The sequence below is a fragment of the Hemiscyllium ocellatum genome, chromosome 7 (genome assembly GCF_020745735.1).
Source record: "Hemiscyllium ocellatum isolate sHemOce1 chromosome 7, sHemOce1.pat.X.cur, whole genome shotgun sequence".
NCBI classification, from domain to species: Eukaryota; Metazoa; Chordata; class Chondrichthyes; order Orectolobiformes; family Hemiscylliidae; genus Hemiscyllium; species Hemiscyllium ocellatum.
Window position 1 is genome coordinate 53,961,657 of NC_083407.1, and position 18,282 is coordinate 53,979,938.

The 18,282-nt window shown below is 40.4% G+C and overlaps 1 protein-coding gene across 2 annotated transcripts in view; it reads left to right on the top strand.

The window, feature by feature from the left end:
* The first annotated feature begins 7,291 nt into the window (after positions 1-7,291).
* The window catches only part of ly75 (lymphocyte antigen 75), a 140,167-nt gene continuing 129,176 nt past the window's right edge, over positions 7,292-18,282 (top strand). For both annotated transcript variants that reach the window (XM_060827202.1, XM_060827203.1), the window contains exons 1-3: positions 7,292-7,420; positions 9,588-9,965; positions 15,721-15,888. In XM_060827202.1, the coding sequence (XP_060683185.1) occupies positions 7,324-7,420; positions 9,588-9,965; positions 15,721-15,888 (643 nt within the window). In that variant the 5' untranslated portion in view covers positions 7,292-7,323. The remainder of the gene's footprint in view (positions 7,421-9,587; positions 9,966-15,720; positions 15,889-18,282) is intronic.

Genomic DNA, 18,282 nt, shown 5'->3' on the forward strand with positions numbered 1-18,282 from the left:
GAAGTGTAATCCAGGCAGCTATGGGAGTCAGTGGTTTGGAAAAAATGTCGGTGTCAAGTCGGTCATCATTAATGGAGATGGAGAGGTGCAGGAAGGGGAGGGAGGTGTAGACATGGTCCAGGTCCTGGGCCTCCTTTACTGCCGCTCCCTCACCACCAGATGCCTGGAGGAAGAATGTCTCATCTTCCGCCTCAGAACACTTCAACCCCAGGGCATCAATGTGGACTTCAACAGTTTCCTCATTTCCCCTTCCCCCACCTCACCCCAGTTTCAAACTTCCAGCTCAGCACTGTCCCCATGACTTGTCCTACCTGCCTATCTTCTTTTCCACCTATCCACTCCACCCTCCCCCCCCGACCTATCACCTTTATCCCCTCCCCCACTCACCTATTGTACTCTATGCCACTTTCTCCCCACCCCCACCCCCACCCTCCTGTCATTTACCTCTCCAACCTTCAGGCTCTCTGCCTGTATTCCTGATGAAGGGCTTTTGCCCAAAATGTCAATTTTACTGCTCCTCAGATGCTGCCTGAACTGCTGTACTTTTCCAGCACCACTCTAATCTAGAATCTGGTTTCCTGCATCTGCAGTCCTTATATTTACCTAAGCATCTATTTTGGGTCCACTGTTGTTTGTCACTTATATAAATGACCTGGATGATGGCATGGAACAATGGGTTAGTAAATTTGCGGATGACACGAAGGGCAGTAGAGTTGTAGATAGTGACCAAAGATGTTGTAGGTTACAGAGAGACAGAGAGAGCTGTTGAGCTGGGCTGAGAGGTGGCAAATGCAGTTTAATGCAGAAAGGTCCGAGGTGATTCTCCTTGGAAGAAGTAACAGGAATGCAGAGTACTGGGCTAATGGTAAGATTCTTGGTAGTGGAGATGAGCAGAGAGATCTCGGTGTCTATGTACACAGATCCTTGAAGTTGCCCTCTCAGGTTGATAGGGTTGTTAAGAAGGCATACGATGTGTTAGCTTTTATTGGTAGAGGGATTGAGTTTTGGAACCATGAGATCATGCTACAGCTGTACAAAACTCTGGTGTGGTCACATTTGGAGTATTGTGTACAGTTCTGGTCACCGCATTATAGGAAAGATGTGGAAGCTTTGGAAAGGTTTCAGAGGAGATTTACTCAGATGTTGCCTGGTATGGAAGGGAAGCCTTATGAGGAAGGTTGAGAGGTGACTTAATTGAGACATATAAGATTATCAGAGAATTAGATAGGTTGGACAGTGAGAGCCTTTTTCCTCGGATGGTGATGGCTAGCATAAGGGATCATAGCTTTAAATTGAGGAGTGATAGATATAGAACAGATGTCAGAGGTAGTTTCTTTACTCAGAATAGTCAGGGCATGGAACGCACTGCCTGCAACAGTAGTACACTCGCCAACTTTAAGGGCATTTAAATGGCCATTGGATAGGCAAAAGGACAGGAATGGAATAGTGTAGGTTAGATGGCCTTCAGATTGGTTCCACAGCTTGGTGCAAAATCAGTGGCCGAAGGGCTTGTACTGTGCTGTAATGTTCTATGTTCAGTCCTTTGACTAATAAATTAGTGCAAAGTTTAAAATGATAATATTTTCATATCTTTGTGGAGAGAGAAACAGAATTAATATTTGAGTCCAATGTGACTCTTCTTCAGAACTGAAAGGGGCTAGAAAATGAAGATGTTTAATGCTGTTGACATGTGGGAGGAAGAGCAAAAGTCAAAGGGAATGCTAATGGTTAGTGCAAGAGTTTTATATACAGAATAGTTGTTAATGATGGATGTTAATTGTAAAAATAAGTCAGGCACTGCTGAGACAAACCCATACAAACAAGATCCTGTGCAGCTGGGGAAGAGGCTGTAATCAAAATGTAAAAGTTTTCATGGTGTGAATTTGTTGAACTCAAAATGTTGAGTCTTAGAGTCATATTACATGGAAACAGACCCTGCAGTCAAACTCGTCCATGCTGACCAGCTATCCTAATCTAATCTACTACCATTGCCTGCTTTTGGCCCATATCTCTCGAAGCCTTTCCCGTTCATGTCCCGGTCCAAATATATTTTAAGTGCTGTAATTGTACCTGCTTCTACCACCTCGTCTGGAAGTTTGTTCCATACGTGCACCTCCTTCTGTGTGAAAAATTTCCCCTCAGGTCACCTTTAAATCTTTCCCTTTTCAACTTAAACCTATGCCACCTAGTTTTGGACTCCCCTACCTTCGGAAAAAAGACTTTGGCTATTCACCTTATCGATTTACCTCATGATTTTATAAACCTCTAAAAGGCCTCTCCTCAGTCTGAAGGCTGCAAAGGTTCAAAGGTGATGAGGTGTTGTTCCACCATCTTGCATTAGGTTTCACTGGAAAACTGCAGCAGACATAGGACAAAATGTTAGCATGAGAGCAAGATGGTGTATTAAAATGGTAAGCAACTGGAATTTTTGTGGACAGATGTTATGAGAAACAGTCACCCAGTCTGCATCTGGTTTCACCAATCTAGTGGAGAACTATAATGTGAGCAATGAACATGAACCTTATATTTACTGTCAGGGAGATACTTTAGTGTCCTAAGTACACTGGGAATGGCTCCTTTTGTATTTTGGGAGATTAAAAAAATCATGACAATGCACCTTTCCAGTTTATTAGGAAATACTGAGGTAATTTATTTTAATATGTCTGCCAGTTTGCTGCCTTTGAGTGAATTAAGATTTCCTTTGGTTTACCGATCCTGATATTTCTTTTGTCATAGATTTAAAGAATTACAAGTAAATCGCTGCTTCACCTGGAAGATGTTGTTTAGCTCCTTGACATTGAGGAGGAAGGAGGTAAAAGGACAATTGTTATTCTTTTAGCAATTGTATGGAGGTGCCATGAGGTGATGTAGAAGTGTCAGCAATGATGGAGTGGTCCAGAGGGTCATGGAGGAAATGGTCATTGTGGAATGCTAGGACGGGCAACTTACGTTTGGTTAGAAAAGAAAATGTACTAGCTAGGCTGGCTGTATTTACAGTTAATAAATCATGAGTGTCAATGCTAAGTATCTGAGGATGCTGAGGGAAGTAAAAGTGGAAATTGAAGAGGGAATAGCCATAACCTTCCAAGTCTCCTTAAACCCAGGGGGATATTGCCAGAGGATTGAAGAATTGTAGATGATACACGATTGTAATAAAAAGGTTGCAAGGATAAACCAACTAACTATAGGCCAGTCAATTTAATATCAGTTGTGGGAAAGTCCAAATGATCATAGGGAGCACAATTAACAGTCACATTGACCAGTGTAGATTAATTAAGGAAAGCCAGCATAAACCTGGTGACATCAAACCATTTTAAAACAAATTTAATTGAGTCTTACTACAAGGTAACTGAGAGGTTAATGCTTTTGATATGGTGTATATGCATTTAATTTGATAAAGTCTACATAAAGTGTAACAGCCAGGAGGTCCTGATGAACTTCTGTAATATGTTAATTGAATCTCAATTGGAGTATTGTGTTCAGTGCATTGCATCTTAGGGTGGATTTAAAGATTTTAGAGAGGGTACACAAAAATTTTATTAAAAGATTATGAAAAGATTTCTCATCATTTCCAGATTGTGGACCATGCATCAAGTTATCAAAATTCTCAAACCTTTCCTCTCTTGACCCCTATATCTGGTGTTGCTTTGCCTGGCCTCATCTCCTCCTCCTCCAACTCCTCCTCCTGACCATGGGAATATGTCTAGCTGGATGCTCTGTGATTAACTGCTATCTTTCCTCTGCCAGTTAAGAACAATCGCCAATAAAGTGCAGCCAGCCTCATACACAAACAAAAACAGAAATTGCTGGAAAAGGTCACTCAGCAGGAGTGGCAGCCTCTGTGGAGAGAAATCAGAGTTAACATTTCAGGCCCAGTGACCCTTCCTCAACACTGACTCTAAATTGGTGAGATCCTATCAGAGTATCTGGAATGACTGTTGATAGTGTATTAGTGAAATATTGACCTCATCTCCCACAGATCTAAACATAATTCTGTACATCAATCCCTGGTGGACAGGTAAAATGAAAACTGAGTATGCCTTTAGACAGTGCCCAGATCTCTCGCTACTGTTCAGCAGCTGGCATTTAGAGAACACTAGTTAAGTAAATGAGAACTTTCAGAAAGGTTACCTATCGCCTCCATCCCCACCCCCATTCACCTATTGTACTCCCCAGCCACACACATACACACACACACACACACACACACACACACTTTATCTCTCCATCCTAGAGGCTTCTTGCCTCTATTCCTGGTAAAGAGCTTTTGCCCGAAATGTCGATTTTCCTGCTCCTCGGATGCTGCCTGAACTGCAGTGCTTTTCCAGCACCACTCTAATCTAAGAACTTTCAGAAGCTGATTGGGGGCAGATGTTCACAGGTGAAAGGAGGGCTGGAAAATGGGAAGCCTTCAGAAATGAGTCAACAAGAATCCAGAGCAATTATATTCCTGTTAGGGTGCAAGTAAAGGCTGGTAGGTATAAGGAATGCTGGATGACTAAAGAAATTGAGGTTTTGGTTAAGAATAAGAAGGAAGCATATGTCAGGTATAGACAGGGTAGATCAAGTGAATCCTTAGAAGAGTATAAAGGCAGTAGGAGTATACTTTAGAGGGAAATCAGGAGGGCAAAAGGGGGACACGAGATAGCTTTGGCAAATAGAATTAAGGATAATCCAAAGAGTTTTTACAAATACATTAAGGACAAAAGGGTTATTGGGGGAGAATAAGTTCCTTCAAAGATCAGCAAGGTGGCCTTTGTGTGGAGCCGCAGGAGATGGGGCAGATACTAAACGAGTATTTTGCATCAGTATTTACTGTGGAAAAGGACATGGAAGATATAGAATATAGGGAAATAGATGGTGAAATCTTGAAAAATGTCCATATTACAGAGGAGGAAGTGCTGGATGTCTTGAAATGCATAAAGGTGGATAGATCCCCAGGACTCTGTGGGAAGCTTGGGGAAGTGATTGTGGGCCTCGTGCTGAGATATTTGTATCATCGATAGTCACAGGTGATATGCCGGAAAACTGGAGGTTGTTTAATGTGGTGCCACTGTTTAAGAAGGGTGGTAAGGACAAGCCAGGGAACTGTAGACCAGTGAGCCTGACGTCGGTGATGGGCAAGTTGTTGGAGGGAATCCTGAGGGACAGGATGTACGTGTATTTGGAAAGGCAAGGACTGATTAGGGATAGTCAACATGGCTTTGTGCGTGGGAAATCATGTCTCACAAACTTGAATGAGTTTCTTGAAGAAGTAACAAAGAGGATTGACGAGAACACCGGTAGATGTGATCTATGTGGACTTCAGGAAGGCGTTCAACAAGGTTCCCCATGGGAGACTGATTAGCAAGGTTAGATCTCACAGAATACAGGAAGAACTCGCCATTTGGATACAGAACTGGCTCAAAAGGTAGAAGACAGAGGGAGGTGGCGGAGGGTTGTTTTTCAAACTGGAGGCTTGTGACCAGTGGAGTGCCACAAGGGTCGGTGTTGCGTTCACTACTTGGATGTGAGCATAAAAGGTATAGTTGGTAAGTCTGCAGATGACACCAAAATTGGAGGTGTAGTGGACAGCGAAGAAGGTTACCTCACATTACAACAGAATTTTGATCAGATAGGCAAATGGGCTGAGAAGTGTTAGATGGAGTTTAATTCAGATAAATGCGTGGTAATGCATTTTGGGAAAGCAAATCTTAGCAGGAGTTATACACTTAATGGTAAGGTCCCAGGAAGTGTTGCTGAACAAAGAAACCTTGGAATGCAGGTTCATAGCTCCTTGAAATTGGAATCGCAAGTAGATTGGATAGCGAAGAAGGCGTTTGGTATGCTTTCCTTTATCGGTCAGAGTATTGAGTACAGGAGTTGGGAGGTCATGTTGCAGCTGTACGGTCATTGGTTAGACCACTGTTGGACTATTTCATGCAATTCTGGTCTCCTTCCTATCGGAAAGATGTTGTGAAACTTGAAAGGGTTCAGAAAAGATTTACAAGGATGCTTGGAGGATTTGAGCTATAGGGAGAGGTTGAATAGGCTTGGGCTGTTTTCCCTGGATCGTCGGAGGCTGAGGGGTGACCTTATAGAGGTTTATAAAATCATGAGGGACATGGATAGGATAAATAAACAAAGTCTTTTCCCTGGGGTCGGGTAGTCCAGAACTAGAGGGCATAGGTTTAGGGTGAGAGGGGAAAGATATAAAAGAGACATAAGGGGCAACATTTTCATACGGAGAGTGGTAACTATATGGAATGAGCTGCCAGAGGATGTGGTGGAGACTGGTACAATTGCAACATTTAAAAGTCATCTAGATGGGTATATGAATAGGAAGGATATGGGTGTTTGCAGGTGAGACAAGATTGGGTTGGGATATCTGGTCGGCATGGATGAGTTGGACCGAAGGGTCTGTTTCCGTGCTGTACATCTCTATGACTTTATGACTCTTTGCAAGTTTCTTCCCCTTCCCAATGTCATTCTCTGTCTGGGTACTTCGTGCGTGCCTTTTGCTCTCATTTTAGTTTTGTCCTTTTTTTCAAAAAATCATCCACTGTTTTGCATGATTAGCTTTTTCTTGTTTTAAAGAGGAACATATTTTTCAGAACTCAAATAATCTCATGTTAAAATACGTTGGCCCAATTCTGTCATAAATACTTTGCTTTTCATTCTGTCCAATTTTTGAAATTACCTTCTGTCGTTCCCTAAGCATATGCCTTCATCAATAATTATTTTATATCTTGCTTGTTAATGATGACAGCCTAAATGAAAATCACCCATAGTATATGGAAGGACTCCCACAGGTGATATTTCATTTGAGTACAGCAACCTAAGAAATGCTAGAAATAAGTACATAATGTGACGTACAAAACCCATACAATTCCTTAAGAAATTGCTCATTCAAAAGTCAGCGAATTGACAATTGAATTAATCAAATGGATATGTTTGATTTTTAATTTAAGAAAAGATGGTAACAACTTTCACTTTTGTTTAGTGCACTTCTGAGATTACGGTGAATATGGCTTATGGTGAGCAGCCAATAAGAAACGGTCCTGATGAAGGGCTTTTGCCTGAAACATCGATTTTCCTGCTCCTCGGATGCTGCCTGACCTGCTGTGCTTTTCCAGCACCACTCTGATCTGAACTCTGGTTTCCAGCCTCTGCAGTCCTAGCTTTTGCTTAGCCAATAAGAAATAGCTGACTGAAAGACAACCTGTCTCCGCCAATCGAGTGTGAGTTTGTTTGTGTCGAGCTGGGGGAGGACGCGCTGTTGAATTTCATATTCCGCTCGCATCACAGTGTGAGCACCAGATACGGGCTGGAAACTGCGCAGACATGAAGAGCTGGCGCAATAGACGGATTCATCTTTATTTCTTGCTGATATTTGAGGTCTTTGTTGCGGGTTGGACTACAGCAGCTTCTGAGAGAGCCGGTGCGTTTAACTTTAAAACAGTCATATATGTACATTCAGCTGGTGTGTCGCATTTCAACGTGTCGATTCGAATGTCCGTTCTGTCAATATATCGTCTGTTTTGCGCGATTTGGCGATTATCTGTGAATGGGATGATATTATATTGCCGGCTTGAATAAAAGAAACATTTCCGAGAAACGACCGGATAGTCCCTGGATCAGATCCAAGTGTCTTCTGGCCCCGGTGAAAAAAGGAAGTCGCCTGTTGACTTACTTGTGTTCTGGTCGGGGTGCACTGGTAATTTCTAGAAAATGTCTTCTAGCTGAAGACTGCTTATCTGCAAAGGCGTCTTTGCATCGCAAAGTTCCGTAGAATACAAAGGGGCTGAAGTTTAACGCTGAACATGCTATTATGTTCATTTGCTTTAATGTTGTCTCGCTGTCAGGATGCAGACTCCGCTTTCCCGTGAACCCATTACTGAGTGGGGTCTGAACCACTGACCTCATGACTTGTCAAATGTTCACGTGATTGGGCAGAGGAGGAACTGGACAGTGCCCCATCTCTCTTGTGATGCATTGGGAAAACCACAGTATGCTAACTGGCAATGAGCAATGTTAACCCGGCCAACTATTTCGAGATACAGGTGGTTGAACGAAACGGCTGTTTTGGAAGAACAGCTTTCCAGAAACCTCCATTTAGCATTTGGTCAACATAATAACACAGAATGGTGTTTGGGGGAGGGGGAATGTGGTAAATGGTTGGTTGTGTGGATGGGTGGAAAGAGCATGGACTGAACTGTTAACATTCAAATTGTGATGCTTGTCAGTGCTTTTGATTTCATCAGAGTTGCCATGTTACTATTCTAATTGACAGAGATTGAATAGATCTAGGTTTTGTGAGCTTGCTTTGTGATGTTGGAAAAAGTAAATTTACCAGTGCTCCCTTTACCTCCAGTAAAGTAGTGCCATGCATTAATCTTGATTTTTGAGGAAAATATTGGTAAGCTTACAAATTAGTATGTGGATCCTGTATCAATAATCTGGTACTTCATCTACAAATTTGTATGAATTGTTTTATTCACTGCCAATGAAATTGATTTGTTGAATTTTCTGTTTAGCAGAGCAATAGCTTTTGGAAATCATTTAGTATCAAACATTTCTTAACACAACATGGTATGTAGTTCATGAATCTAAAACTTTCTTTCACCATTCTGATGAAGGGTCACTGAATTACCAAGCCTTTTATTGTGTGATTTGCTTTCTTGTCCAATATGATTACATAAAAGAACTGTACTCCTGACTCATGAGAACTTTGGTTTTGAAATTAGTGCTCAGAATCTTTGGGAAATTTTGAGTGAGATCTGTCATAATTCATAAAAAAAAAATGAAGTAAAATAGTGCATTGCATTTTAATTCTGGGGTTGGAAGTGGAATTGTAAAGGAATTGCATGACTGAGAATCAATCATCCTGTTGTATTTTTTTTTAAAGTGGACGATAGTAGATAATGAAATGCTTGGTTAATTCTTCTGTTCCTGTGGTACCATTTGTCATGAAAGACTGTCAATTAATGGGGGGGAAAATGTGATCTTATTATTTGAAATGCTGTGCTTTGGTCAGGTGGACTTAAGAGTCGTAGAGATGTACAGCATGAAAACAGACCATTCAGTTAAACTTGTCCATGCTGACCAGATATCCTAAATTAAATTATGGACCAGCACTTGGCCCGTATCCCTCTAAACCTTTCCTATTTATATACCCATCTAGATGCCTTTTCAATGTTGTAATTGCACTAGCCTCCACCACTTCTTTTGTGTGAAAAAGTTGCCCCTTAAGTCCCTTTTAAATCTCTCCCATCTCACCCTAAATCTATGCCCTCTAGTTCTTGCCCCTACCCTAGGGAAAAGACCTTGTCTATTTATCCGATCCATGCCCCTCATGATTTTAAGGTCACCCCTCAGCCTCCAAAGCTCCAAGGAAAATAGTGTCAGTCTATTCAGCCTCTCCCTATAGCACAAACACTTAAATTCTGGCAATATCCTTGTCAATCTTCTCTGAACCCTTTAAGTTTCACAACTTCTGTGTTATTTATATCTTTATTCCACATGTATGATGTGTGCTTCCTTTTAAAATAAACTAATTAAATTTTAATTTGAATTTCTCATAACTTTGTCCTTTTTTTGTCACTTAGGAAATGACATATTTGCCATCCAGCATCAACAGTTTAAAGAATGCCTCCAAGTGAATTCCTCTGGATTTATTATGAAAAAATGCAACGAGCAAGAAGAGTTTCAGCAATGGAAATGGGTGTCTGAGCATCGGCTGTTCAATATTGGCTCTAAAAAATGTCTTGGTCTTGATCCTTACAACAAGAAGCAGCCATTAAAAATGTTTGAGTGTGATGCAGAAATTACATCGATGTGGTGGCGCTGCAGAGAGGGCACGCTGTATGGTTCATCTTCCTATAAACTGACTGTCAAACAGAATTCTCCAACAGTGAGCATTGATGCAACTGATGTTTGGAAACAAAGGGGTGGCGACAATGATGTTTGTGAGCAACCGTACCACAGTGAGTAAAACGTGGTTTTCAGTAGAGATGTTCATGTATTTTAAAAAAGGCTGCAGATCTGAAGTTGCAATAAAAGCAAATGTAGGGGAAACTGAGCAGATCTGATAAATTTAGAAGGGGAATAAAAGATACCATTTTGAGCATCTTTGGGTGGAGTTGTATAAAATGATTGACTATTAAATGCAGTAAGTCTCATGTCCACTTTTGAATTCATTATTTTTTTGTAGAATTTTTAATATCAAGTTTTTACTGAAAGTCAAATGTTCATTAACTATTCTTTGCATTTTCATTTGACATAATTTAATTATGCAGGATAATGGCAATTTGAAGTACACAGATGTGAAATTTGAGAATGGGTTTTTCCCTTCTCTTATGCCAACTTTTACATTCAGTAAGTGTTACTACTTCGGTGCAAAACAGGTCACGAAAGATTGCAAACAGCAAAAATATAATTTGGCGAGAGTTATTGCACCCCCAAGCTCTTATATTTTACCTTGGGAGAGTACCTTGTCGATGCTATTGTTTCAGTGAGATTTTCTTGATGTTTTTGTGCAATTCTGTATCTCAAACTGTGGTTGGGATTTAACGGGGATATTCCAAGGAGACAAACTTTTTTTTTAAAAGAGGCCATAAATGAGTCATCCATGCACTGACAAAACAGAATTTCAGCATCAGAAAACTATTATAAGCTTAATTTACCTTGCTCCCTTCCGTTTCTTTCTCTGTACTTGGTGCTCATTGATTTAAGGGGTTATATGTTAGTCACAGTATTCACCAAGATCTCAAATGCACTGTTGACTTCACTGTACTAACTTGCGTGTCCAGCCACTTGTGATTAAAATGCTACTTCACACTGCAGGATAAGCAATGAAATATCTATAAATTTGTCACGTTCCTAGATATCTTGCAGCAAGTTCTGGACAATTAAGGACTAGTTTAAAGGGACCAGGAGTGTTGTTCTCACTTGCTAGGTTTCAATTCCAGCAAGTGATTGCTGATAGAACCTTGATGGATTATAATAATATTTTAAATAGGAGTTCTGAGGAAAGGTCACCGGACCTGAAGCATTAACTTTGATTTCTCTTCACAGATACTGCTGAGCTTTGCCAGCAACTTCTGTTTTTGTATATGATAATTATACTTTAGTTGTCTTCACTGAAATGTACTCTTATGTTGGCTTGTGAACATTTTAAAGGCAGACTTCCCATTGATCCTCCCTTTAGTATTTTCAATATTGAATATGAAGGCAAAGAGGAAAACGTACAGTCAAAATAATTCAGAAGCAGAAAGACATGGTATGTGTTGCAACGTGAACTATTCCAGTACTTGTGAACTTCATTTCTGTTCAAAGATATGGGAACTTCGACTCAGCCCCGGTTCATAATGTGGAACCAGCTTGAATTAACGATAATTTGGTGATGGATTAATAATCATTTGATCCCATCACTAGGCCTCAGACTTCAATTTTGAACTGTTTCATATTGTCTACTCAGTGTTCCCAGTAAGTCTTCCTAACTGTTAAACTAACAGTCATTTGTTAAAGGAGACAACCAGAAGTCATTTTTTTACTCAAGTAATGTTTCAGTGTGTCCTGACCCTGCTCACAATCCCAGTGTTTTGTGTCACTTTCAATACGCTGAAATAATGAATACCATCCAACTGCTTATCCTCGCCCTGACTTTATGTAATGGCCTTCTCTAGCCATTCTTATACTCTCCTTTTCTCTGACTCCAGTTTCTTGTACATCATTCCCTTTGCTCCACAGTTAGAAGATCCTTCAGCTGACTTGCTTACATATATTATAGACTTGGCTCATGTAAATCAGTTGTTGAAACCCACTTCATCCCTTTTTATAAAATCAGTTTTTGTGGTTGCTTTGATCACATTCAGGCAAATTGAGATGTATTTTTTAAGGGTGTTATCTAACTGTTCATTTCTTCTGCAACTTATGGTGTGTTTTCTGAGCAATTGATTTTATGGTGATTGTATCACCAAAATAATTCTTTTGTTACTGTTACGGTAACACTAATGGTAGTTTTAGATTCCTGATATGTGATTTTCTACAAGTATTCATAAGTTATAGTCATCACAAAAATTTTTACCCATTTACATGTTTGACTAAATACTGGGAAAATGACCAGCAACCTTGCTTGAACTTATTTAAAGTCCTGGTCCTATCCTTAGTAAGATAATGAAAGTGTCCTAAAGACCTTTGCAGCCAGTTCCTGGGTACAAATAAGATAGTAGCAGTTGTGTTTTTTTTAATGGTTGCCAAGAGAAAACTAAATGGGTATCTGGAGATGGGTGGGGAAAGAGTAGGAAGAAAAGAAAGCAAAACCTTTTGAATTTCCCTTCTCTATGAAGAGGTTTTTTTGGGTTGTAGGTGGTCAAATGCAAGTAGAAAGCACACAGTAAATGGCAGGACCTTTTTAAGAGCGTTGATATACAGAAGAATCTTGGAGGCCAAGTTCAAAGCTTCCTGAAAGTGGTATCACAGTAGATAAAGTGGTAAATAAAGTGTATGACATGCTTGCCTTCATTGCTCAGGGCATTGATTATAAATGTTGACAAGTCATGTTGCAGCTATATAAAACTTTAATTCAGCCACGTTTTAGAGAATTGCGTGTAATTCTGTTTGCCACACTACAGGAAGGATGGTTTTAGAGAGGGTGCAAACAACATAAACTAGCGTGTTGCCTGGATTGGAGCATAGTAGCTAAAAAGAAGTTAGTCAAATTTGGATTGTTATCCAAGCATTGGATACTGTGTGGCAATCTGATAGAGATCCATGAGAGGCATGGAGATAGGTGGATAGTCGGAGTCGTTTTCCTACAGTGGAAATGTCAAATAGTAGGGGGCATAGGTTTAAGGTGAAAGGGAGAAAATTTTAAAGGAGATGTGCGATACAAGAATTTTTTACAGGGTGTTAGGTGCCTTTAATGCACTGCCAGGCGGACTGATAGAACAGATACAACAGCAATATTTTAAGGAGCATTTAGACAGACATATGAACAGGCAGGGAACAGAAGAATAAAGATCATGTGCAAGCAGACACAGTGGGCCGAAGGGCCTATCTTGTAATGTTCTATTGCAGAAATTGAAAGCTTTGACAATTTTTATTTTGAATCAGATATTAGAGTTTATGTATGAACAATATTTGATCAACATTGGAGATCAGAAGTCTTGATCAGTATGTTACTGCAATGATACTTGTAGCTGAATTCTGAATTGTAATCCAGTGGCCCCAGTTGATATGAGGTAACGCCCAGTTGATGTTTGTACTGGACAAGTTAGGTCTCTGTTAGAAACCTGGATGGCAAGTTCAATTTTCAAAATGTTTGTTACACAAGTAATCGTTTAATAAAACATACGCATGCAATGTCATTGTCCTTGTTTGAACAATAAAACAAACAAAGGTTTATTAACAAATGAAGATAAACAGGAAAGGTGAGAAACAGTTTGTGATGGTGCGAATGATGGCTGCAGAAGGAGAGAATCAAATGATTGTGAAGTGTCAGATAGGCACTGATGCTTTGTTGTGTAGACCTGTGTAAAGTGGCCCAAGATGGTGACCCAAAAATGAGGCATCTGAAGCTAAGAATAAGGCAATTTGATAGTACACCATGCATCTCAAAGCCTCTGAGCTGGGAATGGTATTTGCCCAGAGAGGGGAAACTGTTACTGCTGTAATTAACACACACAGAATTTGAGAAAATAATTGCAGCAATAAATTTAGTTTTGTAGTGTGATTGACTTTCCCTGAGGCATCAAACTGTATTGGGGTCGATTTAAAATGTGGAGCTGGAAAAATACTGCAGGTGAGACGGCATTGGAAAAGTAGGAAAGTTGACATTTCAGATCAGGACCCTTCATCAGGACTGAGAAGGGAGCTCAGAAATAAATGGGGAGGTGGGACTGGGGGAAAGGTAGGTGGATGCTGATAGGTGGATGCTGGCAGGGATTATTGTGATTGATCAATGGACAGGGTGGAGCGGGTAGATGAGAAGGAAAATGGACAGGTTAGATTAGGTCAAGGTGGTGAGAAAAGGAGGGCTCGACATGGGATGAGGTGGGGTTGGGGAGACTTTGAAACTATTGAACTCTATATTGAGGCCTCAATATAATCAGCATACCACCTACCTTTTCCACCAGCAGCCCCCCACTACCATTTATCGCCAACCTTCGCCCTGCCTAGTCCTGATGAAGGTCCTCCCCTGAAATGTCAAACCTGCTCCTTCAATGTTGTCTGACCTGCTGTGCCTTTCCAGCTCCACATTTTATTGACTGACTTCCAGCATCTGCACTCATTATTATCTCCAAAATTGTATTGGGACACAGGTTCTAAATGTGGAAGGTTTCTTGCCAGGGCCTTTCTCAAGCAGCCATTTTTCATGTGATCCAAGATAGCAAAGCCAGCAGGCTATATGAGGTTTTACATCTGAACTCCTCTTTGTCATTGTACTTGCACAGCTGCCAGTGGGAAATTGCAGACCAGCTGCTAAATGTCAGCCTTGCCAATTTTCTTTTTCACCTTGGGGCACTGAGGCCAATGATAACAGCAGGCACCGTTTCCAAAACGATCAGCAGCTAACTTTCCACAGACTGTGGAATGAACCTGATGGTGTTTCTCCCTCTTCATTTTGTTCTCTCTTACTGCCAGCTATTGTTCATTAGTCCTGCCTTCCAATTCCGGGGAAGGGCTGACACCCAAAGTATTAAGTCCTATTTTATTGTCTACTGTCAAACCCATTTTTAAATTTTAAAAAAACTGAACAAATTGTAATGAGCGATATGTGGTGTTTTTGATAACTTTGGCTAACTAAAACTATTTGAATGATTTTCCATTTACTTAGCAGCATTAGCTGAAGGTGAAATATCTCTAAGTGGGTGTACTGCTTCATGCTGTTCTGGTTTTTAATTATCTAGAAACGGAAAGGTTTTATGGGAGGCATATCAAGCAGCTACAAAAGTTGCCACATGCTTTAACTAAGGTCAATGACAAAACAATTAAACTTTTTGTTTCTAAATATTGGCAGTATTTTCAACTTGTGAAATTGAGGGGAATATTTTATCATTGCAGCTGTTCCTTGAAAAGGGCAGTGTTACTGTTGAGGGTGGAATTACCACTCCTTTAGCTGAGTGTACCCTGAGGAGTCAGGAAGGTTCCTCCTTCGGAGTGCTTCCTTGTTTTACTTTTTTTTTTCTCTCCTATATCTGCTTTGTCTTTTGTGCATGGTGTTAGGTCATTAAGCATTGTTTTTCTTGGAACAAATACAGAAAATTAGAACTTGTTCTTCAATGTTGGTACACTATGCAGTTGGAACTGGAACAGACTGCTGAGTCACTGGTTGCTCTGGTTTGTCTGCTTTCTGTTCTGAAACAGGTGTCGTTGGAAAGATCTCCTCCTTGAGCTCAGCAATGATTGCAAGAACCTTCATTATTTCTTGGAGTGAACTTGTCCAGTAAATTTACAAGATGGAGTATCCTGCCTGGAATTGTTCATTATTTCAAAAACAGCATAACCCTAATAGCAAAATGAAGTTTTAAATATCAAAGTAATGTAGCTGCTCCATCATGTCTATTGGCATATTAGTTGTTTAAAATATACATACTTGTATATATCATACTGGAAATCATTAACAGCAAATACAATTTAATTTATACTTCATATTTGCTATTAAGAATTCTATTGCATAATGCTTAAAAATGCATTTTTGCACTTTTTTGTAACTTATTCATTTGTTTCTTGCCACAGGGATTTATACAACTGATGGAACTGCTTATGGAAAACCATGTGTCTTCCCCTTTAAGTACAGAAGGAAATGGTATTATGAATGTACCACTGAAAACAGTGATGAGGAATGGTGTGCCACAACCACTTCGTATGATACAGAGAGAAAGTGGGGGAAATGTTTGAAGCCAGGCAAGTAATGAACTTTACAACTCGGTTAAAGAAAGATTTTAAATAAATGTTTTCTTAATTCTGTTGAAGATATCATGGAGATACAACCGGATTAGGTCATATAGTCCCTTATGCCTCTTCCACTGTTATCATAACTGAGATGTCACCTAACCAGGGCTTTAGCATGCATAGCTGTAGTATGTCTTGAGCTGAGCTACAAACCTTCACAAACCTTGCGAGCATGACTTCTATCCAAAGGCTAGTATTCGGTTTAGTCTTTTGGAAAAGCCTGTTTCTGTTCGTGCGATTTCAATTATGTACTCAAATCATCTGCACTGTTTCAGCTTTTTGCCATTTATGAAGTATCCTGTAATTTCTTGTCTTAGTTCCACATTTTTGCCCCTTCACTTAATTGTCTATATCTCGTTCTTTTTTAAATAATTTTATGCTTCCATCTACTCTGCTCACAAGCCTCCTTATTTCAGTGTCATCAGGTTTGCACAAATGGCATTCTGAGTAAGTTATGAGTAAATATACTGAATAGCTGACGGACACAATTGATAAAATCTTTCCGATTAGAAACTGCCCATGTATCATCTTTGTTTTTTTTTCTGTAGGCCCCAAGTAAGGTGTTCAACAAGGTTCCCTATGGGAGACTGATTAGTAAGGTTAGATCTCATGGAATACAGGGAGAACTAGCCATTTGGATACAGAACTGGCTCAAAGGTAGAAGACGGGGTGGTGGTGGAAGGTTGCATTTCAGACTGGAGGCCTGTGACCAGTGGAGTGCCACAAGGATCGGTGCTGGGTCCTCTACTTTTTGTCATTTACATAAATGATTTGGATGTGGGCATAAGAGCTACAGTTAGTAAGTTTGCAGATGACACCAAAATTGGAGGTGTAGTGGACAGTGAAGAAGGTTAACCTCTGATTGACCAGATGGGCCAATGGGCTGAGAAGTGGCAGATGGAGTTTAATTCAGATAAATGTGAGGTGCTGCATTTTGGGAAAGCAAATCTTAGCAGGACCTATACACTTAATGGTAAGGTCCTAGGGAGTGTTGCTGAACAAAGAGACCTAGGAGTGCAGGTTCATAGCTCCTTGAAAGTTGAGTCACAGGTAGATAGGATAGTGAAGAAGGCATTTGGTATGCTTTCTTTTATTGGTCAGAATATTGAGTACAGGAGTTGGGAGGTCATGTTGCAGCTGTATATGACATTGGTTAGGCCACTGTTGGAATATTGCGTGCAATTCGGGTCTCCTTCCTATCAGAAAGATGTTGTGAAACTTGAAAGGATTCAGAAAAGATTTACAAGGATGTTGCCAGGGTTGGAGGATTTGAACTATAGGAAGAGGCTGAACAGGCTGGCGCTGTTTTCCCTGGAGCGTCGGAGGCTGAGGGGTGACCTTAGAGTGGTTTACAAAATTATGAGGGGCATGGATAGGGTAAATAGGCAAAGTCTTCTTGCTGGGGTCAGGGAGTCCAGAACTAGATGCATAGGTTTAGGGTGAGAGGGGAAAGATATATAAAAGAAACCTAAGGTGCAACTTTTTCACACACAGGTTGGTACGGGTATGGAATGAGCTGCCAGAGGAAGTGGTGGAGGCTGGTACAATTGCAACATTTAAGAGGCATTTGGATGGGGATGTGAATAAGAAGGGTTTGGAGGGATATTGGCTGGGTTCTTGCAGGGAACTAGATTGGGTTGGGATATCTGGTCGGCATGGACTCTGACTCTAAGTAATTAGGTATATTCAGTTCCAGTTCCTCAGTGACTTGCCACCCTGTCTCATATTCAACTTACTTGAAATGCATGTGTAAGTTATGCATGTTTGTTGTAGTTTGGTACCTAACTCAACGTTACTCAAATTTCAGTACCAAAACTGCTATGTAGTTGTGTCTAATAGTATTGTTGGTGCATCTCCGGCAGCTTGGGGGCAATTAAGGTTTTTTTATTTTTGACAAAGTCAACATCCTATTAACATTTCCAAAGTTACCAAACTAAGCTTCCCCACAATTGCTCCTCTGTCACTTAGCTTGGCAGAATTTCCCTAGCTTGTTTCTGCTAACCAATTGAGTTTGAAGGATTTTCTCTTGGATCTTTTTTATTTTTCATTCACATGACCTCCTGTGATATTTTAATTGCCCTACCATTTGCAACTGTGATTTCAACAATCTTAGCCCTAAATTTCATTTCTAAGCCTTGGTGCTTGCATTTGTGAATGTAGCATTCTGATCCACCTAAAAGCCATTGATACTCAGCTGTATCTGACACCACCTCCTTAGTCACTTCATCTGCCTCTGATTTTCTCCTGTACTTGTCCAGCGCCCAAATTTTCAGAAACAGAAATTTCCACACAATAACTATTGAGAAGACTGAAGCTATTGCCTTTGGTTCCTTCCACAAACTCATT